This window comes from Neopelma chrysocephalum, unplaced genomic scaffold, assembly GCF_003984885.1.
Source record: "Neopelma chrysocephalum unplaced genomic scaffold, ASM398488v2 Primary Assembly neopelma1_59, whole genome shotgun sequence".
Lineage (NCBI taxonomy): Eukaryota > Metazoa > Chordata > Aves > Passeriformes > Pipridae > Neopelma > Neopelma chrysocephalum.
Genome location: NW_020897714.1, coordinates 14821650 through 14847326, shown reverse-complemented (window position 1 = coordinate 14847326; position 25677 = coordinate 14821650). Strand labels below are relative to the sequence as shown.

Sequence of the window (25677 nt, the reverse complement as noted above, 5' to 3'; positions counted from 1 at the left end):
TACACCAAATAGCTACAGTTTGGGGAAATTTCCTACTGCTTATCTTTAATTTTCCAGTTTCAAATCAGCATAACTTTAAAGCCATCTGCCTTTCCTCACCCCTGATCTTTAGAATTTTCTTTTCCAGGGTTCCTGGGCTTCCGATTGTCTTGAATGAATCCCATGAAACAATGATCACTATATATTTTTACTGTAGGAGATAAATTGATACCCTTCTATTCCATAGCGTGGAGTGTTTTGTTCCGCTTTCCCAAGGAGTACCTTTTAGGAAACATTGTCTCTCCCAAGGAATTCTTTGAATAGGCAGATAAAAATGAAGAAACTTACGAATTTGACACCAGAATAAACTTTCTTGTTCTGAGTACTTGTAGCTACATAAATAGAGGGAAAAGCCAAGATTGTTTTCACATGCTGAAGAAAAGTTGGTGGCTTGCAAGAACAAGGTACACAGACACAAGATCACCAGTCTGACTTTGTGCCTTAGGAGTGCTGGTTTCTCTGACACCCTAGGGAGCCTACAATAGTTCATCAATTAGATACCTGATTTTTAGATGACCATAATTAGGTTATCTGCATCCTCCTCTCAGAGTGAGTTCAAAGTAAGTAAGTGGGAATTTTACCTTCATAGATATATACTGTAGATCATTTATGAAGGTATAACATGTACCAGTAGTATTTACAGCTTAGCCATAAATATTTTCACTGACTTCTCCAGGCCCAGCTCAACTTTTCATCAGGATTTTCTTTGTCTTCACCAAGAGTAATTATTTTAAACAATTTTTGTAAGCTATTAACTGCATCACCTGGAATAATAAGTTATTTTGACCAATACAGCAGTTACATTAGTTTTCTGACACTGTTCTAGACAGTGGCAGTTTCTCTCTGCCAGTAACTCACCTGTTATCTATGATTTCAGCTTCTAAGATAAAAAAAAATTGTATAAATCTTGCCTTCTGTAGTACGGTGTCCTCCAGCATCAATGCTCTGGCTGCCGTGACTGTTGAAGACCTCATTAAGCCCTACTTCAGATCACTCTCTGAAAAGAAGTTGTCATGGATTTCCATGGGGATGAGTATGTCTGGAAAACATCTTTTCTGCTTTTGCTTTATGAAGTGAGGGCTTGATTCAGATCTCTCTTATGATACTGTAAGTCAGGAGTAAATCATTCACACCAGTGGGACTATGTTGGTGCAACATTTGGGGGAGACAAGATCACCTGCGTAGGTTTTACACAAATGGGGAATAAGTGGGTTTAAGAAAAAGAATCTTGTTAGGTCTTTAAGCAGGAAAGATGCACTGCATCTGTGTTCAATATTGATTTGCAATACTACAAACCCAAATGTCTTGGCTATTTTTCTTTCATTTGTCAAAAATGAGAAGCATAGGTAACAGTTTTCTAACAAACCTTTTGAACTGATACGCAAAAAATATCATTGTGTCCCAGAAATATTCCAGAGAATGAGAAATCTTCTCCGATATACTCTTAGACTGTCACTGTGTTTAGCTCCTCTGCTTAATGTAGCTCAAAGAGGATCAAAACTAGGCTAGCAGATGGTTTAAATCTGTGAAGTGCAATTGCCATGTCTGCTAGTTGTACTGTCTGTGTCCAGCTGCAGGTGTAGCCCAGGAAAGTGTTTGTAGTAAGCATGGAAATACCACAGTCCCAACATGGTGTCACAGGCCATACCAGTGAGCACAACATACTGATGGTAGGGTAACAAGTATTAAATATTTTCACCTGAGGGAAGTTTCTTAAACATTATTGCAAACAATGCTTATGCCAAAATTGTTGTTTGTCATATCATGAGTTGCCTGACACATCACATTAAACAGTGAGATTAACATATTGCTTGCGCAGTGAAACTCATCAGGGACGGTGGAAAAAACAAGTAATCCAGTTTTATGGGTCCTGGGAAGACACACTGTATCCTGGTGACCCAGGATGTTCTTTGTCATGGTGCCAGCTCCCGGTAATCTACCAGCATTTACTTTTTTGCTCCAAAGACTTTAGGCTGAGAAGAAAAAATCATTCCCTCAAAATAAGGACAATGACACAGGAGATTAGCTGAGGAATATAAATGATACATGTGTTATTGCCGCTATGACTAATCCATATGGCTGCCATTTAGTAACTAATCTTTGGTAATATACAGGAAGAAGATTTTGTCAAGTTTGCATGATCTCCTCTTAATGTAAACGTAAACCTGACCTTTTGACCAATTCAGGCTCTCTTATTAAAAATCCAGATACTAGCAGGTTTATTTTGTAGATGTCGAGGCCGTGCTGGGTTAGACATAAACCTTTCTACTAGTGATTTTCAAACTTTGGCAGATTTGCACATTGTTTTGCTTTTCCCACACAGGCCTGTTTTACGGTGGAGTCTGCATTGCTATGGCTGCAGTGGCGTCTCTCCTGGGAGCCTTGTTGCAGGTAAGTGTCAGAGACAGCTTTTTCATGCCTATGTTGAATGATCCAGAATGAATTATGTAAGAAAATAATTGCTGGATACCATTATGAGATTAGTTTTTATTCTTCGTTGGGTACTAACCTCAAACCACCCATGGCTCAGCCTCTGCTTTAAGCATCCGTGTAACTATACCTGGCAGCTGAGTTAAAAAAATTCTCATAATTTCTTTCTCAATGTCTTCCCTTCTTGTCACTTTGGAGGCTTTGCCTTTTGTGCACAGCACCTGATAGCAGACTCCCTTCCTTCCTCAGGCAGCACTCAGCATTTTTGGCATGGTCGGTGGCCCCCTTTTAGGATTGTTTGCCTTGGGAATCCTCTGCTCCTTTGCAAATGGAATTGTAAGTAGAAATTTAAAGACCTGTTTGTCCAAAATTTTTTGATAATTTTGGGCATCTCCTTCCTCCTCTCCCATCGGTATGTTGGGCAGCAGGGGAGATGTCTTTGGTACTTCCTGTGAGGACATTACACTTTGCTCCCTTTCTTCTTTTTCCTAAGGAAATGATGAACAGGACTGTATAGACTCTTGAATTTCTATCCCGTGAAGAGATTTACGTGTCCAGAAGGGGGAAAATATTCTGAATAAAAATGGAACTATGATAAGGATTTATTAAAACCATAGTTTTAGAAGCAGGGGACAATGCATCTTGAGATGTAGCTGAACAACCAATAGGCTCAGAGAATGCTGGCCTGTCTGAGCAAAAGGGTGTCAGGCTGGAAAAATAAGGCCTAAGGGCTTGCAGACCAAATTGGGGTATTTTCAGAGTGCTTCAGTATCGTGAAATTATCATTTCCTGAGGGAAAACTCTATTCCATCAAAAAAGGATTTTACAAACTTTGTTAACATGGTCTATGGGATAGTCTGGCAGGATTGCTATTTAGTAATCCTGAGATGTTCACTAATCACTAAGCTTTGTCTCTTTGCAATTGCAAATTTTATATACATACTAAAGTAAAAAAAAAAAAATCATGAGGTGTCAGCCAAAAAATCCACCTATGCCTGATGTAGGAGAGAGTTTTTGCAAAAAGAGGTCAGGTAAGAAAATGGAAAAATTGCTTCTGTATTTGTTCAAGGAAGCCCTCAAATAAAGCAGGATTTTCCCATATACTAAGCAGGCCAAAGTTATCCTTTGATTATAAAGACCTAGTGGCCAAACAAAAAGCGGTATGCTCAGGATCTGTGAGGAAACATTGTATGTCCCAAAGGGGGAATGAAGTAAAGTCCCCAGCTCTTCCCAACTGTGTATTTCATTTCTGCTATGGAGCCTACAGTTTAGATTATCTTGACTGTTTCTTACTTGTCTAGTTGTTTCTTTCAAATATCTTTCTGCTTTTCATGGAAATCCAAGTTTCATTTTTTATTTTGCAGGGTGCATTTGTGGGTCTTGTCAGTGGCTTCGCTATTTCACTTTGGGTTGGAATTGGATCTCAGATTTATCCTCCACTCCCAGAGAGGACCAAGCCACTATATCTCTCAACTGCAGGCTGTAATATATCTTCAGGAAATATAACATCGACAGAAATTCCACTAACAACAATATTCAGCACACCAACTGCAGAGAGGTATATGAGTTCATCAAGTGTAATCAACAAAGTGTGTAATTGTTTTAAAGCAACGCAAACATCTGCAGAACATTTGGGTTACTATAGCTATTCCTCTCTGGTTTACCTACCATGCTATTTAAGATGCAGAAATTTCCTTCTTTTTTTTTTTTATTTTCCTGTGAAAATGAAGTTTGTCTGAGTTATCACAGAACAGAAGTCAAAATGAATCTTCCTATTGATCTGAAAAGCTTCAATTCAATATTTGAGTCTAAAGGCTTGGATATGCCTTACTGTGAACCACGGTGTTAAACAAAAATAACATTTATAGTTATTGGATTAACTTCCACAGACTGTCACATGAATTAAAGGAGTAGGCAGTTAAAGGGCAATTTGCCAGTTTAACAGCTCTACCTACAGCAACTTGTCTATGCAGAATAGTTCTATTCAGGAAGTTCAGAAGCTGTAATCCATACAAAGGAGACAACACGAGGGATTTCCTCCATTCTTCAATTACCATATGTCTTACTCTGGACAATCACAATTAAATTAAACAGTTATGAATGGCAATATAGGGAACAGCAGGAACAGAAAGAAGCTGAACAAAAACATTTCTAGGGTTTCCAAATCCTTACCCCTTAGAGCATTGCACAATCAAGAGGTACCCTGATACACACGTGGGTGCCCAGCATCCAGCATTGCTCCTGACTGCAGGGAAGCAGCTGTTGTGACAGAGCACATAGTCAGGGAGAACAAAATAAGGTGTAGACAGTTGCTCTATTGTTTCTGGCTGTTTAGGGCTGTACGGGGTTGATTTCCTCATGTGTTTTTTCTTTGTGTCTCTTCCTTTAAGTAACCTCACCCTTTAGAAAGAAACAATCCCTTAATCTGGATAACTGGAGTGTTCAACTGTACACTTGGTTCATAACAAAGACAGGACTGTCCTGTTTTACCTGCTCTGTCTCATGCATTGCCTCACTGTACTGACCAGCCTCCTTTCTTGCGAAGGAACTTGTCCTATGAATTTTGAAACAAATTTGCAATGCACATATTATTGTATGGAGGTAGCTCAAGATTACCAGGTTGCTTGGTTCAGAAGAAACTCTGTATTTATAGACTGTCTGGAAACAGACATTTTCAAGGTGCTTGGAACAGGAAAGAAAGATTAACACTTTTTCTGCTCTATTTCAGGCCTGCCCTGGCAGACAACTGGTATTCCTTGTCTTACCTCTACTTCAGCACACTCGGGACACTTATCACACTAGTTGTGGGAATAATTATCAGCCTCCTAACAGGTACTAGTTCCAAAGCTGTGACTGAACGTGTCTTAGATCTGTCAAACTAAGACAACCAGAGAGCTGTCATTGCCACAGGAGGTGTGGTTGACCTATTGCAAGCACTGTGTTACCATCCTAAATCTAATTTCCTCCCCTCAGCCCTTCTGCATCCCATTCTTGATCTCTGCTTGCAACAAAAGTGACTTCAAGTTTCTGAGGAGAAACATGTTTTAGCATATTTGTAAACCTGAGGGGAAAAAAAGTGTAAGACATCTGTCTTTCCTGTTTTATTAGATGCCAGCAGGGGCTGGAGGTTTAAGGGTTGTCCCTGAACATCAACAACTCCAAGCAAGGATAATACACCCATACTTCTAGAGGACAAAAGCACTTTTACTTTCAGTGAGTTCAGAGCACTCAAGGGTTTTGCCTGCACCTATATAGTGCATGCTTTTCACCACATTCCCCAAGAATGTGCCTAAGAGCTGCATGGCTATGTTAGCTTCTTTCTGTTTCCCAGTACTTTTGTGCAAGGGAAAAAGCAGCACCCCATGGGTAAGAGTGGGGACTTCAGTTCCAGCCCGTGGCCTCACTACTTTTGCATCCAGGTGAGATGCAATGTGCACTTGTCATCCACCTCACGCATGGCAGAAATATCAAAAAAGCAGCTGCTCTCACAGCTTTACCCAGTATCCCCAGCCAGATTCCTATGACAGCCCTAAACTTCGAGGCTGTTAGATTTCTAACTTTTAGTCTGATCCACAGCTATGAAACTCCAAACTCAGCAGATAAACTCACTTCCATTAGCTTCCCTATGCCTTGCAACTAATAAGTACAAGCTACACTTTTACCCTTTTCTTTTCCTTTTAAGTTTTTATAAGATTTGCTCCCCACTTTCTTCCAATCCCATGCTCTTCCCATTGCTATAGTGATGCTCGTAGCCAAATTTTGCTTTTTACCAGCTTGGGATCAGGTTACTTACAGGCCATGAAATAAAGCATGAAAACCAGACAACTCAGTAAATTCAGATGAGGAATACTGAGCCTAAGAAACGGAAACACAAAAGAACTTACCCAACCACAATGTCACCCTACTTCTTGTGGAGCAAGATCCCATTTAAGCCTCAGGTGGCAAGCAGAGCTAATTCCCAGCACTTACATCTCCTTTATTTTCCTCACAAGGATGGATAATCTTCCATGCCTTAAAAATACCCAAACATTCCATTAACCTTCATCCCCCCACCTTAGGGCTGCCCTTAAATAATTCACTATAAAAATTGCTGGTGAGTTTGGAATCAGGAGTCTTGCTGACAGGGAGCTGAAAACTGGGGCTCAGGGCCCAGGGCAGCACAGCTCCTGGACTGGCAGGGTAATCCCAGACATAATCATATGTGATTCATTCTTTTCTGATCGTTGGCAGATTCTGTGGTTTTTTCGAAAACAGGAAATCTGAGGAGGACCTAGGACGCTGGGAAATGGCTAAGGCATTTCAAATAGACCTTGAGGGATCATTCTATATATTGGGAGGTGCAGGATAAATATCTTTGTAAAGAAATTACTGAAACCTGTCTGTTTTGCAGGAGGACTAAAGCAGAACACGGATCGTAAATTCCTGCTGACTAAGGAAGATTTCCTGTCCAACTTCTCACGATCTAAATCAGAGACAGTAAGTGTAATTGTGCATCTTTGGTTTAAATCAATCTTTCCTCCTGGGGACAAAGCCGAACAGTCCTCATCTTGCTTTTTTCCCACCAGGATGAATAGCACCTGATGTTGCCTGATATGACTATCTGCTTTAAGGCAGTATCAGAGCACAGGGTGGGTAGGAGCAAGACAGCTCCCATAGGCGAGGAAGTTATGTTTTGCCACAGCTTGACTTCAGTCAGCAACAGAACAGCAACTGAGAAAAGGGACAGTTGTTCTCTATGTTTCTGCTAAAATACTCCCTAACTAGCCTCTTGGAAGCTGCCTCAAGGCACACTTTGGACTCATCAAAGCTTCCTTTGTTTGTAGACATGTGTTCTCTAAAGTCTGGATTTTTTTGTAACTTTGGCTACTGTTTGAGAGAAAACATTTCTAGACAGTGTATCTGTTTCCTCCCTCCCTCCCTAAGATAAAAGAAAAGGGGAGGCATTACTGGGTAATAACATCCCTTAGAGGGGACAATACAGGAGAATTATTTTTTTGGTAAATAAACAACAGATCACTTTTCAATCAATATCATCAGCTGAACATTCAAACTCAGCTTTGTTCAGTGCTTTTCAGGTGCTGCAGTATAGGCAGTGATTGTATCTTTGAGGTGGTCCAGCTTGCAAAATGTTTTTCCTCTATACTGACAACTCCTTTTAGTATGGCCTATGTATTTCAGTTTCGGGATAAGAAAACCAGAATACCAGTGAAAGAAAGGGATTTTTTACCATACTATTGTAATGCTGTTTGCCCATGTCAGTACTGGAGGCCAGCTGTCCAGTTACTGTTGTTCACTGTCTTTAATGGGCCAACATCTGTTTCCACTATCTGGGAATTTAATTCTGGAAGTCTTTTGCAAAAAAACCAATCCACTGCCCACATGGAAGCTAATGTCCACAGCCATACTTATTTTATGGCTGGAGTCAGAAATAAGTATCTGTCTTTTATATGGCTAAGAGCTGGATAACAAGTGGTTTGGCAACACAAATGAAGCAGAAAGTTGTTGAGATAAAAATGACAGGGTGAACTGAGAAACTTTCTACACATGAAGAGCTCAACATCCATTATGTTTAACAGAAATGGAACATCAAAGCAATGATGCATGTTAATCTGCTCTTCCTGTCAAAAATGGGACAAGGATGAAGGGTTGGGAGTCAAGAGCTCAAAGACCTGGTATCATTAGACATGAAAACAGCAATTAGAACTTTGGACTCCCGAAGCCACTTTAGCCAATTTGCAGGACAAGAACATTTTATGTGACAAGAGCATTTTACACAACTAGTACCTTATGCAATAAGAAACTTTCCGTGCCCCTGAAAAATACCACCTACTGCAATGAGTAAGTGTTTGTGCTCTGTCAGCAACCAACATGTGTTTTCCTGCAAGGCACCCTGTATGTCAGGCCTGACTGCTGGCATGCAGGTCAAAGAGAGGAAGACTGTTCCTTCTGCTTCACAGCATGGCTTTTGTCTTTTGTTTTTTAGCCAGAGAATATGGAAGTGTTGAACTGTAAACCATTTACCATGGCAGACGAAGGAACTGACAATCCTGCTTTCAGCCCCATTGAAATGGATGTTGCAAGCGATAAGAACAAAGTCAATGGTCTTCATATGTGACACAAGGCCACGTCAGCCCACGAAGACAGTTTTCTTCATGCAAAGCACTGTTGACATTCCTGTTCTGGGTCAGTTACCAGCTCTCCTTGGGTCATGGGCAGGCATCTGCAGAGCTTTGTGGCACCGTTGCCCTTGTATGACCTTGACATTAGTCAAGAAAGGAATCAGGTCTTTCTTGTATTTCCTCACTCTCTCTCTCTCTCTCTCTCTCTCTCTCTGGATCTTGATGACAGGGCTTAAGGCAATGTTTCTATGTGAAAGATTTGCCAGATATTCTTAAGCCTCCTGTAAAATACCTGCTTTTAATCTCAGTTCACCCTCAGAGTAAATTTTTTATTTGGGAAGAGTACAATTCCCCCAGACATGTTTTTCTTTTTTCTTTTAAGGCATTGAAAGTATTAAGAGATTAGGGTTGTGGGACTATAAGATTGCTGGAAACAAGGGTTCTTTTTTTTTGGTACGGGAGCTGTATTTAGTGCCATCTGGTTACTTTGTAGAACTGATCCTGAGAATGTATTTATTTTGCTGGTTTCATCATCTGTTTGTTTTTATTAAGCCACCTTGGTTACCTGCATCTCCTCCTCTGTGCTCACTGCTGGAAGCTGCAATAGTGACTTTGTTTGTGGGTAGAGGCAAGAGTCAGTACTGTCTTCCCCTTCACTCTCCATCTCCCTCTTCTGCCCTATCTTGCCCTTACAGAGCTTGTGCTTGTGAAGGAAATGAGTTATTGGGATTTTTATTCAATACCATAGAACAGGACCACTGTATTCTTCTACTTCATGCCCAGCGTGCTGGCCTAGGATTGCTCTTGCACTGGACTGGGCATAGTGTGGCAGAGACGTTAATAAAGAAGAGGGCCCTTTTGGCTGTACTGGACAAGAGGGAAGGCTGCATCTGCAGTTCCCACTGCTGTTATCTCCAGAGCTGTGAGCTGAAACTTCATGTACCCATTTGTATTCAGGCAGTCCTTGTATCTCTGGGGATTCACATTCAAGGTTGATTCAGGCAAGAGCAGACTGTGTGTTTTGGCAGGCAGGCAAAGCCACCTGCACAGTTCCGCAGGACAGGGAAGGGATCACAGAGGATGTCATTTGGTGAAGGCTTCTCCAGGGCTCCAGGCCATGGAATGGCTTGTCATCTAGTGGGACTGCCAAGAGAAGCTGAACAGCTTCTGTGCACAGACCATGCACTGTGCTGGTGTTTTGGGAGGGTGAAGCCCCCCATTACTTCCTTCTCCTGCACACTCTCTGGTACAGCAGGGAATAGATTCTGACCCACTGTGTTGGTTTTGTACTTCAGACTTTTACTATGGGTACACAAGAGTGTTTAGAACTTCTCTGCATCAGCAGAATCAAGTTGGAAAATAAAAGCCATTGCAGGAAAGTTGAGCTGTGAAGCCTAGGGAGCAGTCATGCTTGAGAATCAAGTGAAAAACTGATGGCATGTCTTAAATGCTTTTTAAAAGTTATGCTGTGTTTGTGCCGAGTACTGAGCTGCTGTAACTTGGAATATGATGCAGTGCTAGCTTATCTACCTTGACTGGGGCCCTTTAGCATCTAAATCAATTTTTTTCTGTGCCCCTGTGACAGAGGGCACTTTATGATCTACTGTGTAAGATGAACTGTCAGGATCAGAAAATATGAGGATGAAAATATGGGCTCCAAGGACCAGACCTCTACTAGAGGAGAACAGGGCACTGTGTGGATGGCACCAAGGACATGACTCCCTCGGCTAACCCAGCACAAAACTATGAGACTGGGGCAGGTTTCCCCTTTGCCTCCTGAAGCACTGGTTTGCATGATCCAATCCAGAGTTTAGGACTCTTGTCTCACATTCCTCTACTGCAGCTCTGTGTTCAAGTCATAACTTAAAGCCGCTGTGTGGAAGGGATATGAGTGAAGAGATAGATCTCATGAGTTATGTCTTGTGTCCCTATATCTAGGAGCTGAGACAAACAATAGCTTCCTGAATAAAGTCTCCTGGGATTCAGGACAGGAATCTCTCTGTTCTGAGACTATCCTAGTCACTCTGAGACAATTAGCCCATTCGCTGAATGAGCTGGTTATGGTTCTAGAGTCTCAGAAGATAACTGCCCTGTCTTGTTCAGCCTTGTGCCTTGTCTTCATGACAGAGAAATAGATATGGCATTCTGTGCTATGGAATAGTTCTTGAGCCTTGGAATATAATAATTTTTATTTACCAGGTACTTTCAGGCCACAGATCTGAAAAAGGGTGAGTACTGGTATCTCCATGTTGTTGCAGAGTGCTGAAGTGGACCAGTGTGCCTCTGTGTACCTGTGCTTTGTGAGAGAGAGTAAGCTGTGAACAGAGAACAGAAACCTGCAGCAAGCACTTGACCTGTGTGCCTGCTGGTATGGCTACAGCCTTCCCGACACAGATGCTGAATTCCCATCTGAATGTGCTTCTCCCGAGGCTGACTGGTTACTCCTGTGTTAAACAGCATCAGCATGTCCTTTCTGCACCACTCTGTGCTGAGATCACTGTGCTGTAGTTGGTGCTGCCTTAAGCTATCTTAGATCATCTGTAACTTCTACCTGTTTTGTTCATGAAGACTAATCTTCCTGGTTATCATAGTTAAAAAATGTAGCGACATAGAGTTTTCTTCTCAATGCTTCGAGTTCCCATACTTGTTTAAAAAAGAGAAAACACATAAATTACCATCTTACCTCCCCTTTGTTGCTTGAAGTCACTATTTGAGCACTGAGCAGTCATTTAACTCTAATTTTGGTATTAAGTGAAAGTTTGGGCTAGGTGATATCTATTGGTCCACAATCATAACATAAAGATAAGTTTTCACTGGGGAGAATATCTTGCTGTAAGTGGTTTAGAGACAAACATCCTTAAGCTTTGCAGATGACCTCTGCAACTACCCTGTTTCTTGCTAACTAATCTCCCATGACTGCTGCAGAGCTACAAAGTGACTCTGCTTTAATTTTTTTCTATCTGCTTCTTGTTTTAATTGGCATCATTAATTAAAACAGTTCATTAATTTTGAATAATATTTTCTCTGGGATCATATATTGTCCTCTGCTAGCTGGACTCTGAGCCAGGGCCCTCCTTGTCTACGTAAAAGGAGCAAGATAATTTTTGAAGTCTCCATCCCACTCCTACACCCAGATCTTTCATCTCTTCCAGCTGAAAGCTTACCTGACAAAGATATGTGGGTTGCTCAAAACTAATTAATTCTGTGGGAGCAGTCCACACTGTCCAAATTACACGCAGCATCTGGCAGAGCCACAAGACAAAACAGGGAAGTTGAAGTAGAAATATTAAAAAAAACCCAACAACCCTAACAGGAACAATATTTGACTATGTGAATACACAAATGATCCACTGAGAGAAAGCACTGGTAGGTTTTGGCTCTTTTAGGGCTGCATTGATATTTGCTTCTACCTGACTGGTCTGTTTGCTTGCTGAACAAATAAGATAAATAGAAAATGAAGTAAAGAATGCCAACCAGTAAATTTTCATATGCATAATTTATTTTAAAGTTTATTATATCACATTATACAAGCATTAAACATGGCTTTATGTTGATGATTTTTTTTAAAGTGTGAAAACTTGACATTCTTCTCCATAGAATTTTTCTATTTACAAATAAACAATCTCTATATACTTTATATATATATTATATATATGGTAAATAATGTAACTCCCCTCAGAAAGATTTAAAATAAAAAGAACTGATTTGTAAACACGGTTTCTGTCATAGTATTTGGTGGCTTGAATGCAGATGATGTTCTGTACCTAGATTTTTCTTTTGTCAAAGTATCCAGGTTGTTCATTTACACTTTTTATTCTAAGATCTGTAAAACCAGCATGGGACAGAATGCAAAAAATGTAGCAAACAGGCTGAAAAACAGTCCCAATATACAATTTTTTCTTGGTTTTAAAAACTGGTGTGTAACTGCTCATGAAGTACATCCTGCTGTCAAGAGTGGTCTATGGAGATCAATCCTATGCTGACTGCAAGATGATTTCACAGTAAATCCTCTAATGTGTGTGCTGTCCTGCTTGCTATGTAACATGTCTGTGGCATGCAATGAGGTTGCATTTTTTTCTCATTCCCATGAAGGTAGTGCTCTTGTGGAGCTGGAATAAGTAAACAACATACAGGATGGTCACCTGGAGGTTTAAGCAAAACCCATCATCAGATCAGGAAGGGAATGGCATAAATTAGTTATCTAGAGACCATTAAAATTCCATTTATTATTATTATTGTCCTACTATTTTTGTTTTCTTGATAAATAAAGAGGGCATCTTTCCTGAGTGTTCTGCTATATAGCTCTGAAGGACTCCAGGGAAATCTATTCAGCACACTAGCAGCAGAGAAACCTCGATGGGTTGACTGGTCAACCTAAAGTGACAGAAATGTACTCAGGGTCTGCCAGGGAGGTCAGAGCCCCTTGCAGCATCATACTAGTGCAAGCTTGGCAAGCAGCCAACCTATGATCTCATTTAGAGCAGATTGGGACACAACTTCTAGCAATATATTGTCAGGAAAATTCATCATAATGTAACTATGTTGAAAACTACTCTCAAAAGCAATTAATATCCATTGTGTTTCTGCTGCACTTTATTTGTTTCAGCACATTTTATTGAAGTGGTTCCTCTGGAGTGGAAGTCAGTTTATATTCTACTGGGTTTCAGTTGAGATCTTGGAAGTTAGTGAGATCTAAGTTAACAAAGCTGTATCTTACTGCAGGAGATTGCAAAGGTTCACACTCCTATGGGTGACCACGATTTTATGCATGACTCGTCTTACTTTACTACTTAGCAAACAGTTTCTAAGCTCTTGTCATCTGTTGGTTTAGGTATAAAACAGAGGGTACGCAAACCCAGTAGTTCATATGATTTTGCACAGCAATCCTGCCCAAAAGTGCCCAGACTGCCAGTGCAGTACAAAATTGTAGATGGTGGATGGCAAATACTAACACATCTGGCATGTGTGTATTGGAGGTCAACACTGCCTAATCCCCACACCCTATCTACAGAGACAGAAATAATCCTACTTCACCGCTGTCCATGTGGGATGTGTCCGCAGCTGCTGCAAGCTGAAGCAAAGATGAACAAGTTCACTTCCCCGTTAGTCAGGAATACGCCCTACAACCACTAGCTGTGCTCCCCACTTGGTTTGGCACTGAGTCAACACAGAATGCACTAATCCTGAAGTTCTTTCAGTGCTTATGCTCTCATGGACTTTCAGGCTTGGCCCAGGAGCAGGTGATAAAAGGGAGCTGCTATGTCATTTATCCGCTTCATGTAGGAGGGTGGTTCACTACTGGAGGAGGTTTCTTGCTGCAGGAAGAAAAGTGTAGACAGGCAGTGGCTACAGAGAGGAGGGTACACATATTTTCTTCCAACCCTCTCCTTCCTGAAGTCATATAACCTTTCATTACAGCTTTCCCTCTTCATGGAAATAGCACAGTTCTTCCTTACAGTGGAAAGAAGACAATAGATCTAATTTGGTGACATGATTCTTGGTGCAAGTGCTCCTGTTGTCTTGTGAAGCTTGAGGTATCCATCCATAGTGTCTTGCATTGTGTGGTTTGTCCAGAAGGGCAAATTCTAGTCCTTCTATCAAATTATTTCCAGAATAACTTGTAGAAACAACTGATGGAAGAGTTTTTGATTCATGTTGCTCCATACAACACTTATGCAGTCTTCAGAGCTACAACTCCACTATTTTGGGTTAGTGGTCTGGGAAATTTTTAATTTCTTAATGCTAGGGAATTTCCTAAAGGATATAGAGAGTAGCCTACTTTGCACAAGTTTACTTTGCACCCTGTGTAGAATTGCTCTGCATAAAGGATTTCAAGCTATTTCGTACTACAGTCTGTTGTTTTATTTTTTCCCCTCCACCCCTTCATAGATAATGGAAGGACGAATGAAGAAAGTGTTACGAGTGTAGATATTTAGGATGATTGTGTTCTTTTGTTCTGCTGACTTTGTTAATCTGTCTGGTTTTGTTTGTTTGTTTTACTTATGCAAATAGGTCTTTAAGACACAGTCTGGCTTTTGAATAAATACATCCTAATTCCTGACTAGAGCTCAATGTGATCTTGCAATACAAATACATGGGCAGTTTTGGGCAAGATGCCCTAACCTGATTTGATTCCTTCAGACACCAGACAGTCCTATAGCTGAAAAGGCACTGTTCAAATATTTAAAATATATTACCAACTTTGCACAATATCATTTCCAAACAAATGACCCTACAGTTAAATACCTCTGGCCACATTTAGATGCTTGGCTATCTGTCAGCACTTCTGCATGCCTACATTTTTCAGCATTGTTAAACCAGTTGATCAGACTCATGATCATGCATCTCCTCCTAAATAATACTTCAGTATTGTTGAGCAATGGAAATGGTCCACATGTGTGACCATAACTGGTGGCAAATGCAAACTAGCACAGTTCAGTCCATTGTGGAAGAGAGCAACACTGCCATGCAAGTGCTGCAGGTGGTGGCCATACACACGGACAAGTACTGCCATGTTGCCAAGGCGCAGTCACTGATTATGAAGTAGCAACCTCATGGGAATGAGCCGTAAGATCACCAAGTTTTCTAAAGCACTGTAAGATATATAACTGCTTTGAAGTTTAGGGCCTTGAATTTAAGTCAGGGCCTGGGAGCTTCCTGGAGAGAGTGCAGAGACATAGCATTGGACTGATGTGCTTACGTTCACATCAGCTCTGGAGAAGACTAAGCCTTGCAAAGATCTCTAATTTCAAAAGGCTTATGACAATGTCCACCCCACTAAACAGGGGCCCACATGTGTTAAGCGCACACATTACTGACTATTCCTTTCAGAGCACTCTCCACAGTAGAAAACCAGAAATTCTTTATAAACGGAGTTCTTATCTTCTCTTAAGCATTTTCTTCCTCACCCGTCATGGCCACTCGTTGTGATAAGATTTTCCATTCTTTTTCCTTTCCTTCCGCTCTTTCTGCAGACGCTCTAGTTCAGCTTCATACATCATTTCCTGAATCAGGTACTTTTCTCTCCTCATCCGATCTCTCAGATCTTTTGGAAGATCTGGGATTAAGTAGGAGATCAGGTGCTTTATGCAAAAGACAAGGTGCTGTGAAAACAAAAAAAGGAATGAAAAATCAAAAATCTTAGGAAGGAAACAAGTACTTTTCACGTCTTCTGAAAACCCTCTCTTTCCAATTTACAGAAAGATGCTGTGTTAAAACTAAACCCATTACTGATTTTGAATAAAACAAACCACGAGGATTTTTTCCCCACAAAAACTCCAGCCAAAATCAGCTGGGTATGGATCACATCAAAGGTTATGAGCAGCTGAGTTCAAATAAGGCCTAAAAACTATTCTACAACCTGTGTGTCCAAACCCCTGAGGTTGTGATTTCCTGTAAGGTTGTTTGGACGGGGCCTGGTATTAGTATTGTTCTGCAGGAAGAGGAGCTCAAATGATGTAACACTTTCCTGTTGCCATAAAACACTTGCATCAGTATTGAAACTAATGAATTATCTATGCAAAACAAAAACAAAACATTTTTTCTTGTACTGTGTCTCTTATCCAAAGACATATTCCCATTCACTAAATACCACAAATAAACACAAGGTAACTGATAATTTTCCCTCATAATTTAGGCATGCCACAGCAAAGCTTGAGTTTGATGAGGGATGATTGCTGGAGTGTCCTTTTTATGTTTGATCAACTCACTTCACTTGAGAGGAGGAGCAGAGAAACAGAAAAATCCTCCATCTCAGAAAGGACACACATTCTAGATTGGAGAAATAAAGGTATTTCTTCTTCTCCAAGCAGAACTTTTCCTTTGAAAGCCACTGAAAAGAGAATGTAAAATGTTTTCCCATGTATTCTTCCCTCACGAGAAATAAACTCACAACAGTCTAATTGTTGGGGGGTTTTGACAAACCTATAAAGAGAAAAAAAAACTTCTTCTGTCAGTTTAGCCTGGACAGATAATTCCTTTTGCAGTGATAGGAAATACTTTTATTTGTTTTTGAAGAAGGTCAAGATAATCAAAATAACCACACCCACAGTGCCAAACAGGGGTCTGAGCCTAGGCAGTTATTTAATTTATGGAAAAAACCTACCTTGAATCACCTATCTTTCAGTGGAACCTTTTATTGTAAGCACTGTAGCAATCACAAGACACTAATTAGTGTTTTCTGCAAAGACAGTATTGGTTTCTGCTGCTATTACCTTTTTGATTTCATGGATACAGTTAAGGAAATAGTTTGCAGTGCCAATAAATTGAGTGACTCATGTTGAGAGAGGCAGATATGAGCCAGCCTACAGCTTTGGGCGGGACAAAGCAAAGTCAAATCTGTTGTGCACGTATTGGGCAGACACAAAAAGTTATTCCACAGTAGGTTGCAAATTTGACTGGGCACCAGGACTTGAGCAAGGCTGATTTTTTTTGCCTCACTTATCTTTGGTCTTATGCTGTCCTGCCTTTATCTCAAGTGTGCATCAAGAAGCCAGGCTCTCTTCAATCTTAAAAATGCTTAGGCTGACCTGCCAAGACCATTCTTTTAGTCCTTTTTACAGATGGATGCCGTGGCTTTCAGTAGCGACAACTCAAGAAACTAGAAGAGATTAAGCCCAGCACGCCTCTATCATACCTTTATTTCTTTCTTTCCCTTAATATTTCCCTGAGTGTGGAACAGATGATGGCAAAGATTATCTCCTTAGGACCAACTTCTAATGAATTACCCAGTGTAAAGGAAGAAGAGAGGCCAACCTGTAGTGTCATATTCCTTTGCCTGGGAAGGGCTGAAAGTCACAGTCATGGAGAATTTGCCACAGTCCCTGGGCTTCTGCTGAGCCACCAAGACACCTCTCTTCAAGAAATAATCTAGAAATGTTTCTTAACACATATACTTCTGTTGCGTTATCCAAAGAGGTGCTTTGTAAGCTCAGCTCAGAGTGAATTTACACGGTACCGTGAGTCAGAAATGCAGTATGTGCTCATGAACATTATGCCATATGCCAGTTTGGTGATTACAGTTTCCATACCTGTATTGAATGCCCCATTGCTATGATATCAGAGCAGAGGATCAAGTAAAGAAATTTTTTAAATAATTTCTTTTCCCCTGTTTGGCTTCTTCACAGTGTAAAAGCCATTTCAAACTGCTTGTGCTGGAGATGCTGACCCCCTGGATTCTAGCAGAGATATTCAGGCACTTGAAATTCAGGCCTTAAGAGCTGCAAATTGTTTTGTAAATTATCTTGTCCTATTTATCTACCCTCCTGGCTCTCTTTTTCAAAATCAGCCTGGGAATACCAGTCATGTGAAATTGGTATTATCTTCTCTGGTTTGTCTTAAAGATTTCTGAGATACTGATGGTAAATACTAATATTATGAATATAGCAAAGTTATTGAATCCTTCTCATTGTCATAATCTACGTGATGTCCATCATTCTGGAGAAATTAAGAGCATTAAAAAAAAAAAGAGAAAAAAAAGCTAGATGTGTAAATACTGTAACTGAAACTATCTTTGTTCTTCAGTTGTTCAGATTTAATTTTTTCTTCTCGTGTTCCTTCACCCCTTCCTCACACACCAGTCAGCGTATGGCTTCCCAGCATAGGCAGGTTATGAGTGCCAGACCTCAAAAAGTAAATAAAAGCTTCATTTATTTCCCCCTCTTTGCAAGTCACTGCTACAGTTTTCAGTGTTAGATTACCTTTTTTATTAGAACCTAAATACCTGTGAATGTTCAGAAAACAAATATGAGAATACAAAGTACAATATAAGTAGCAGAAACTAAGACAAACAAATCAACAGCTGCCGTCATAGATCTGCCCAATGGAAAAGCTTCAAAGGGAAATTAGTTTCATTCTGTTGCTTTTGTTTTGCCACCTGAATGGTCACTGACCTCAAATACAATAATGAAAGCCAACCGTGCTGCTAAGACATGCCAGAACTGCAGCGTGTAACCATAGGGCACGGGGGAATGAGGAGGGTCTCGGTAGTCTCTGTACCTGAAAGAGAACCATAGTATGGTAGTTAGCAAGCTCCTGCACTGCTGCCTGGGAGGAAGGCAAAATCAAAACGCAGCATCTCTTCATCATTGCATTTTCTGCACCAAAAATGACCTCAGCTCAGATTGTGCAAGCTACTACAATACTGCTTGCTTCTAAGGATGGACCTGTGATAGTGTTTTATTTCAGATCAGGTGCATGCTTTTAAAGCAAGCGTCCTGATCACCTTCCCTTGCCACGCTTTGCTTCACCCAAATGGGTTTACTTTCAGCTGAAACCTGACAGTAAGAGGCACTCCAGGAGTGTTCTAGCTGCTAATGGAAATTCGGTACAAAGGACCAAACCAGCGCCTGTATGAAGCAAAACTGCTGAAGCAAATACAGAGGATGTTGGGTGCTCAGCACTAGTAGTTTGGCCCTACAGCATCTCCCCTGGCAGCACAACATGTGCCTTGCAGGCATCTCCTCAGAACATGGAGAAGAGTGGGATGCTCTGCTGTTTTGAGGGACACTTTATTCCCACTACAAGGTCATTTTAAAATCACAAATGTCCCCAGTTTTGCCAGCTTAATAGTGCTCCCAAAATCCATATAAAACTGCCTCATGGGCTTCAGCTGGCCCTTGTCAATTAGTTGGCCATCCCTGGTGTAGAGCATGACTCATCCTGACTTCAGTGGAGCCAGGACTGCATCTCTTGGTATATCAACAGGGCAAGGACTGCGTAAGAAAAGGACCTAGTGTCTTGTCTCACAGAATGTTTCTTGGAAGACTTTAGGTCTCCTTAATGTAACTGTAGATATCTATAGGGAAAGTTGGATCCAGGAAGACTCCAAAATTATATTTACAAATCATGAATCTGTATAAGTCACACATTCTGGAGTCCATTTTTACTAGCAGTTTGTTAATTCTAAAATACTATTGCAGAGGGTTAATTTAAAAGTAGTGTAAAAGTTTTTCCTCCTTAATCTATTTCCTAGATGGGACAGAGAACCCATTGTAAAAAATATTGAAAATACCATAGTAAGTAATAAAGTCACTAGGTTAAGCTGGTTTTAAGAAACTAAAGAAAATGCAGATGAATAAAAGAAATAAACAGTTACTGAATCTCTATGATAATCTGTATTTCTCCATGAAGTTTCACCTTCTTAGATTGCAGAGGGTGCTATACAAACTGAAATAAACTGTCTTGACATCTTAGTCAACATCAAACTTCTCATAAATTGCAGTATCTCTAGTGCAAGTTCTTAAAACTGAGATGATCTTTCCTTATGCAAGCAGCATTCTAACTTCACAGTTTTGGAAGTTTTACAATATCCTAAGCATCTGTCTTGAAGTGCAATTAAAATGACTGATGTTTTAGCAGAATTCAGGTGGGTTAAGTAGCTGATAAACTCATCTAAGGAAAGATATTAATTTGCTTTCAGGGATAGATATACGCGACAATTCAGTGTCTCCCAAATGAACAGATTTATCTTTTGGAGATTTATCACACCAATTTTAATAGTGTTCTGTTTATGGAATATTGAGGAGACAATTTTTTTTATTGGTTGGATTTCCATCATTCACTTTAAGGAGCAGCAACCTCATGCTTGAAGTTGGAGAAGAAAGGAATTAAAGAGGGGGAAGAGAATGATCAGAATTACAAAATGTTATCAGATGGTGCTGCTGCAAACGATGTGGAACAGAATATTCTTGCAGTGGTTCTGCTCCACAGAAAATATTATCTATGGATTCAACATTTGAATGAGCTTTCTGCCAAATAAGTTGCAACAGTCTTAAATATCAGTTAGTTAAATGAAAGCATTAATGCCCCATCCTTCCCCCCATTTATTATGCTATACCACACAAAATTCTTATTCTTCATAAAAATGCCACAATATTGCAAGTATCACTGATTTTTGCTGTATCACACACTTTTCTTGAATCACAGGGTATCTTTTGATCATTAGGCTCTCATTAAAGGATATTTTAACTCTTCACAGTGAAAAATACTGGGACTAAGTGTATCTGCAACTACCAGGACTCATGCATGTAATCCAGTATCGCAATTAAAAATTGGTAGCTGTATTTGTTGTTTGGTGTTTTGGGCTGGGACTCCATTTAAAACCTTTATGTACATCCTTGAGTCTTTTGGCCATTAAAGTCACTCAGGTGCAAATCTGCCATTACAGACTTCTCTCAGACTGCTATTTCTCCAGTCTATTGGCTGAGGACAAAGACATGCAGATGATTAACTGCTCATTTTATTTGGATTCAAACCACAAGTATATGATTATTACTAATAATTACACCTGCAAGCAATGACGAAAACGCATCAATCATTCAACAATTAGGAAATGCAGGATTTGAGGTTTCATAAATGTAGCTTAGGACAGACCCTCTTTATGTCTGGCAGACCTGTGAAATAACTGTGTTGTCACTCCTGTGCAACCTTGACTTCCCTTTGCATGTCCTATGATATAATCTCATCACGATTTCATCTCACTGGTACCTAAGTAATCAGGCACCTATTATTGGCCCTTTGATACCATATTTTTACATGATGATTGTGTCTGATTCAAGCTATGGCTAAAAATCCTGCATTAGGAACACCCTCCAGATACCAACTTTCCCGCTTCTCCTTTTTCTGAGGTAGGAATCATGCAGTTAACAGCCAAGCAGTACCAAGAAGAGCGTATCCCTAAGCAGGACAGTTAATCCTTTCCATTACTATTTTTTCAGTTCTGAAAATTAGTTCCAACCCTGGATTTATCATGACGCATCTCTCTTGCAATGTCTTAAAGCGAGGAAGTATGTTGATCAGATACTTACCTGCAATATTTTAATGGTGAACCGGAGAATTCACTTCCATTTGATGTTGGCTCTGAACGGTTTTCAAAGTCAGACACCAAAAATACCGATAAACTGGCATTGACATAGCCAACCATACACCTAGAGGGGACAAAATGCTGTTGTCAGGACACAGCAAGGTTTTTCTATTAACTGTTGTACCCAGGAGGATGTCCTCTAAGTTTCATAAAATCCAAAGCACAATTGTGATACTTATTAATATTTGAAAGAGATGTTGAGGCAATATAAAAGAAATGCTCAAGTAGGTCAGATGGACAATAAAAGAGAAGAAATAGTACATTTCTGTGGGAGAAGAAATGGTGAAGATTGGGACTGGTTACTTTTGAAAAGGCACCTAAATGGTGACACAATAGGGGCAGAGAAAATAATGAGTAGCTTTAGGAAGATAATCAAAATATTCCCACTGTTACACTCATGGTACTAGCACAATGAGACATTAAGTCAGATGGAAAGGTAATACACTTAAACCAGATTTTTAGAAAATGTGATGGTGGATGAGCACTGTGAGGGCCAGGCAGAGTTTAGAGAACACTGAGTAGAAGAAGGTAAGTCCCCTGATGAAGGCCTGTGGGCATCACTAGAAGGCTCAAATTTGGTGTTAGTAAAGCTGAGGACAGATGTGGCAAGTGCATTGTGCTGTTCACGCTGCACTGCCCAAGCACATGTAAGTGTAGGCACACTGATCAGCATGGTGCAGAGTATAACACACAGTAAGGGTTGGGTTTTTTTGTTTATTCGTTTTGCGGGTTTGTTTGTTTTTTAAACTATGGACTTTACAGTTTTTGAGAAATTACATTCAAACACCATCTGGCTTTGTCTCAAAATCTCCATTCTGATTGGATTTGGAGCTTAATTTAATCACAGTATTTTTCTAGTATCACTATGTGTCATATGGATCTAATACCTACAGATGTTTTTTGAAAGAAAAAAGTACCTCTTAAATTTAAGTGATTCAATAACAGATGGTCTTCACTTCTTGGTTTGAGAAAATTCATTATTCCTTTGGATTTTTGAATAACTTCCTGATCTTGTAACAGTGCTTGCTAATAACAATATTCAGAATGCTGACCCAGACTGGCTCTTTCAAAGGATTATTACCTGATGGTTTCATGTAGAAAGTCACTCAGAAAAGCAGGAGTACGAAAACACTGTACAAGAGGCTTGTGGAAAGATGATAAGAGCTTCTTCTGTGAACCAAGCTACTTATCCTATGCAGAACTAGTTTCAAAGCCACTGAGTCATATCTGAGTCTTAAAAAAGAAATATTTGCATTTTTTTCAAGAATGATGGTCCTAAGCAAATCAGTAGTAAGGAAAGCTGCTTACAGTGCCACAATATCCTCCAAATCTTCATAATGGCACAAGCAGAGGCACATGCTTAGGAACAACTGGCACAAGACCATTTTACCCCTGAAGGGATTTTAACTCTTCATGAAAGTAAATGGAACATTTTCTGTGGCACCACCTAAAACGCCAAACTCCTTGCAAGACAACAAGTTAACAGAGCTGCTAATCAAGAGCTGCCACACCAGATGCCCTTTTTCTGTCAGTATGATTAAATGTATTGACAATCAAAAGACCTCAAAAAAGCAGCAACACAAGAACTCGCTTTCTATAGCAGAGAATAAAAAAAATCAATCTGCCATATGCCCAGTAGCAGAATGTAAGCTCTCTGTTACTGTCTACTGTTTAACCTGGGTTTCTTTAAACAGTAGGGTCCCTGCTAATGTCACTGCTAAATCATTTCCAAACTGTGCCTATTTGTGTTTGGTTGAAGTCAATGACCTTCCCTGAGTCAAACAACCTAGATTTCACAAGTTGCCAGGCAGCAACTATCTCATACTTGCTGGTAGTGTGCACATCCTAATATAATCTCAGTGTTTAGCAACACTGAAAAAAATCCACTTAGGCAGCAGGGATTCAGTTTACAAATATCTTCTGGAAGATTTAATCTAAGGACTATAGTTTTAGAAGAAAAACAAATTACTTTTCTCAGTAAGTATATCTTGATGTTTTGGTTGGGAATTGCTTCCTCTTGTTAGACACTACTGTTTTGAGTAATACATGCTGAATACTACATCAAGAAAAAAACCCCAGTGTATAAGTTTAAAATGCTCAACAAATCCTTAACTGATATGTATCAGCATTGCTTCAGAATGAAAAGAAGATTATATCCATGTACACCAGCTGGGACGTACAGCTTTGGCGGCATACTGTCACACACACTAAATCTCTGAAATAGCTCTGCCATTTTTGCCTTGAATTAACATCGTAAATCATAGTCATGAAGTAACCCATTCTTTGAATATTCAAAGCCTTGATATCTGTTACTTGAGCAAAACCAATAAATTTGCATTAGTGGAATCAGAACATACATAGACAGTACTGCTCCATCTATTCAAGTACTAAGTAATTTTCATGAACATCTCTTTTCCCCCCCAAAAAAGCTTACTTTTGTCCAGCTTCTCCTTGGCCAGCACAAGGTCCATATTTGTAAGCATAAACAAGGCGAGGGATGAAATCCGATGTCACTGCTATAACAAATGCATTTGTGATAACAGAGAGAATTCCAATGCCTTCTAGGATCCCATACCAGATTCCTGTGCAACAAGGAGAGTATGTTAGTTCCTGGAAAAACAAGAACCATAATGCCTGAGGTACTGCATGATCTGAAGTAGTTGTCCCCACCACACAAGGTGTTTTTATGTAGTTTCTGTACAAGAGTCACTGAGTAAAAATAATGTTTCTTAATGAACAGCAGGACTGCAGTGAATCAGTCTTCTGTTCCCACTGGGTGGAAATTTTGTTTATTCTGAAAAGAATCTCAAGGAAGCTGCAAAAATTCTTACAGAGGTCTTGGCTTACAAAGATACAACCACATGGGCAATTTTCCCTGCTTATAATGATGGTTACCCAGCCTTTGAGGTGGGTCTCCAAGGGTAGCCATAAATACGTGCAGTCCATGATCTTCCTGTTGTAGGGGCCTTGTGTGGAACTCGTGCATGGAACTCTTAGGTCAAGGTGTACCTATCAGCATTGAAATCTTCATGGCATACTAATGCTACACAGTGGCACACAGTCTAGGCATCACCTGGATTTTTTGGCCCATCCTCAACTGCCTGACAGATCTTATGATACAGGCACACAGCAACTCTGGTCATGAGGATCATCACTGTGAACCATACGAAAGGAAACTTAGACATATCCATTGGTTTAATGAGGCATCAAACTGTTCCTGAAAACTTCGCTGAATAAGGGGCGAATGCAACTTATTTTGAGAAATCACACCTGAATTGACCTGGAAAAAAAATTATTTTTCTGTGATTTTATTATTTAGATTATATAACTGTTTTTTCAGGAATTATGTCTGCAGTGTATGCTGTGCACTGGGTGTTGTCCAGGCTTGTGCCAAAATTCACAGATTCGCACTGTTGATATTCAAAGCTTTAATCAGGCACAGAGTTTAGGTACATGGTAGACCATTCTGAGAGCACAAAGCCTGAGCTTCTGCTATTTCATGGTGTGGGCTACTGATTTTTGCAATGCAGATGGGCAGCATCTACCTTTCCAAAAACACCAGGGATTCAGCGTTAGGCAGATGACTTTGTTTTAGAGTTCTTCCTAAAGATGTTCTTCTTTTGCACAGTGCAAGGACAGAAGAGATTTATAGTCCAAACAAGTTCAGTGAGCCCTTGCAGTAGTGTGTGGCTGGATGACCTAAAAGTTATGTGAATCCTCTGTTTAGCAATGCAGGTGTGACTCACTGAGAGCAAGTTGTCTGTTGGGTTCTACACCCACCCTGTCTGACCCCCGAGGGACCTAGTGGGCATAGCCCCTGAGTCACAGGGAGGCTTGGTTTTGGCTAGGTAAATATAAAAAACACAGGTCCTTATAGATAGGTGACCATTTTAACTTGACTTTCATGTTTCATCTGTTCTGTCTGGTTATTATATTCAAACTGAGCATACGAATGTGTTCACCCAGTGTGTCTGCCACAACAAAAAAACCTGCAGGGAACACTGATCACTTCATTAAAACACCTTGGCTGTTAAGTCCTCCACAAAATCATTAAAAGAAATTTTCCAATGTAGACTATTAATTGCATGAGTAATAGGCATCAGATACTTGAAGTTTTTTTAGCAATCAAATGGTGCATCATTAATAGCGAAGATGACTGAAAATACCTTAATCTGCTCTTACTTGAAGTGGTCAATACTTAGTCTTAACACACACATATAACAAACA

At 40.1% G+C, this 25677-nt stretch overlaps 2 protein-coding genes across 12 annotated transcripts in view; one reads left to right on the top strand and one right to left on the bottom strand.

Annotated features, from left to right (window-relative positions):
* The window catches only part of SLC5A8 (solute carrier family 5 member 8), a 28277-nt gene extending 16280 nt beyond the window's left edge, over nt 1-11997 (top strand). Inside the window, exons 9-15 of the mRNA XM_027680004.1 lie at nt 960-1072; nt 2363-2430; nt 2719-2805; nt 3834-4027; nt 5198-5301; nt 6860-6945; nt 8453-11997. Coding sequence (XP_027535805.1) covers nt 960-1072; nt 2363-2430; nt 2719-2805; nt 3834-4027; nt 5198-5301; nt 6860-6945; nt 8453-8584 — 784 coding nt within the window. The 3' untranslated portion in view covers nt 8585-11997. The remainder of the gene's footprint in view (nt 1-959; nt 1073-2362; nt 2431-2718; nt 2806-3833; nt 4028-5197; nt 5302-6859; nt 6946-8452) is intronic.
* A 72-nt stretch (nt 11998-12069) lies between these two features.
* The window catches only part of ANO4 (anoctamin 4), a 181572-nt gene continuing 167964 nt past the window's right edge, over nt 12070-25677 (bottom strand). For 10 of the 11 annotated variants that reach the window (XM_027679993.1, XM_027679992.1, XM_027679997.1 and 7 more), the window contains 4 exons: nt 23885-24032; nt 21395-21514; nt 18479-18584; nt 12070-15691 (listed from right to left, as the gene is read on the bottom strand). In XM_027679993.1, the coding sequence (XP_027535794.1) occupies nt 15500-15691; nt 18479-18584; nt 21395-21514; nt 23885-24032 (566 nt within the window). In that variant the 3' untranslated portion in view covers nt 12070-15499. The remainder of the gene's footprint in view (nt 15692-18478; nt 18585-21394; nt 21515-23884; nt 24033-25677) is intronic. The other variant, XM_027679994.1, reaches the window with a different exon arrangement.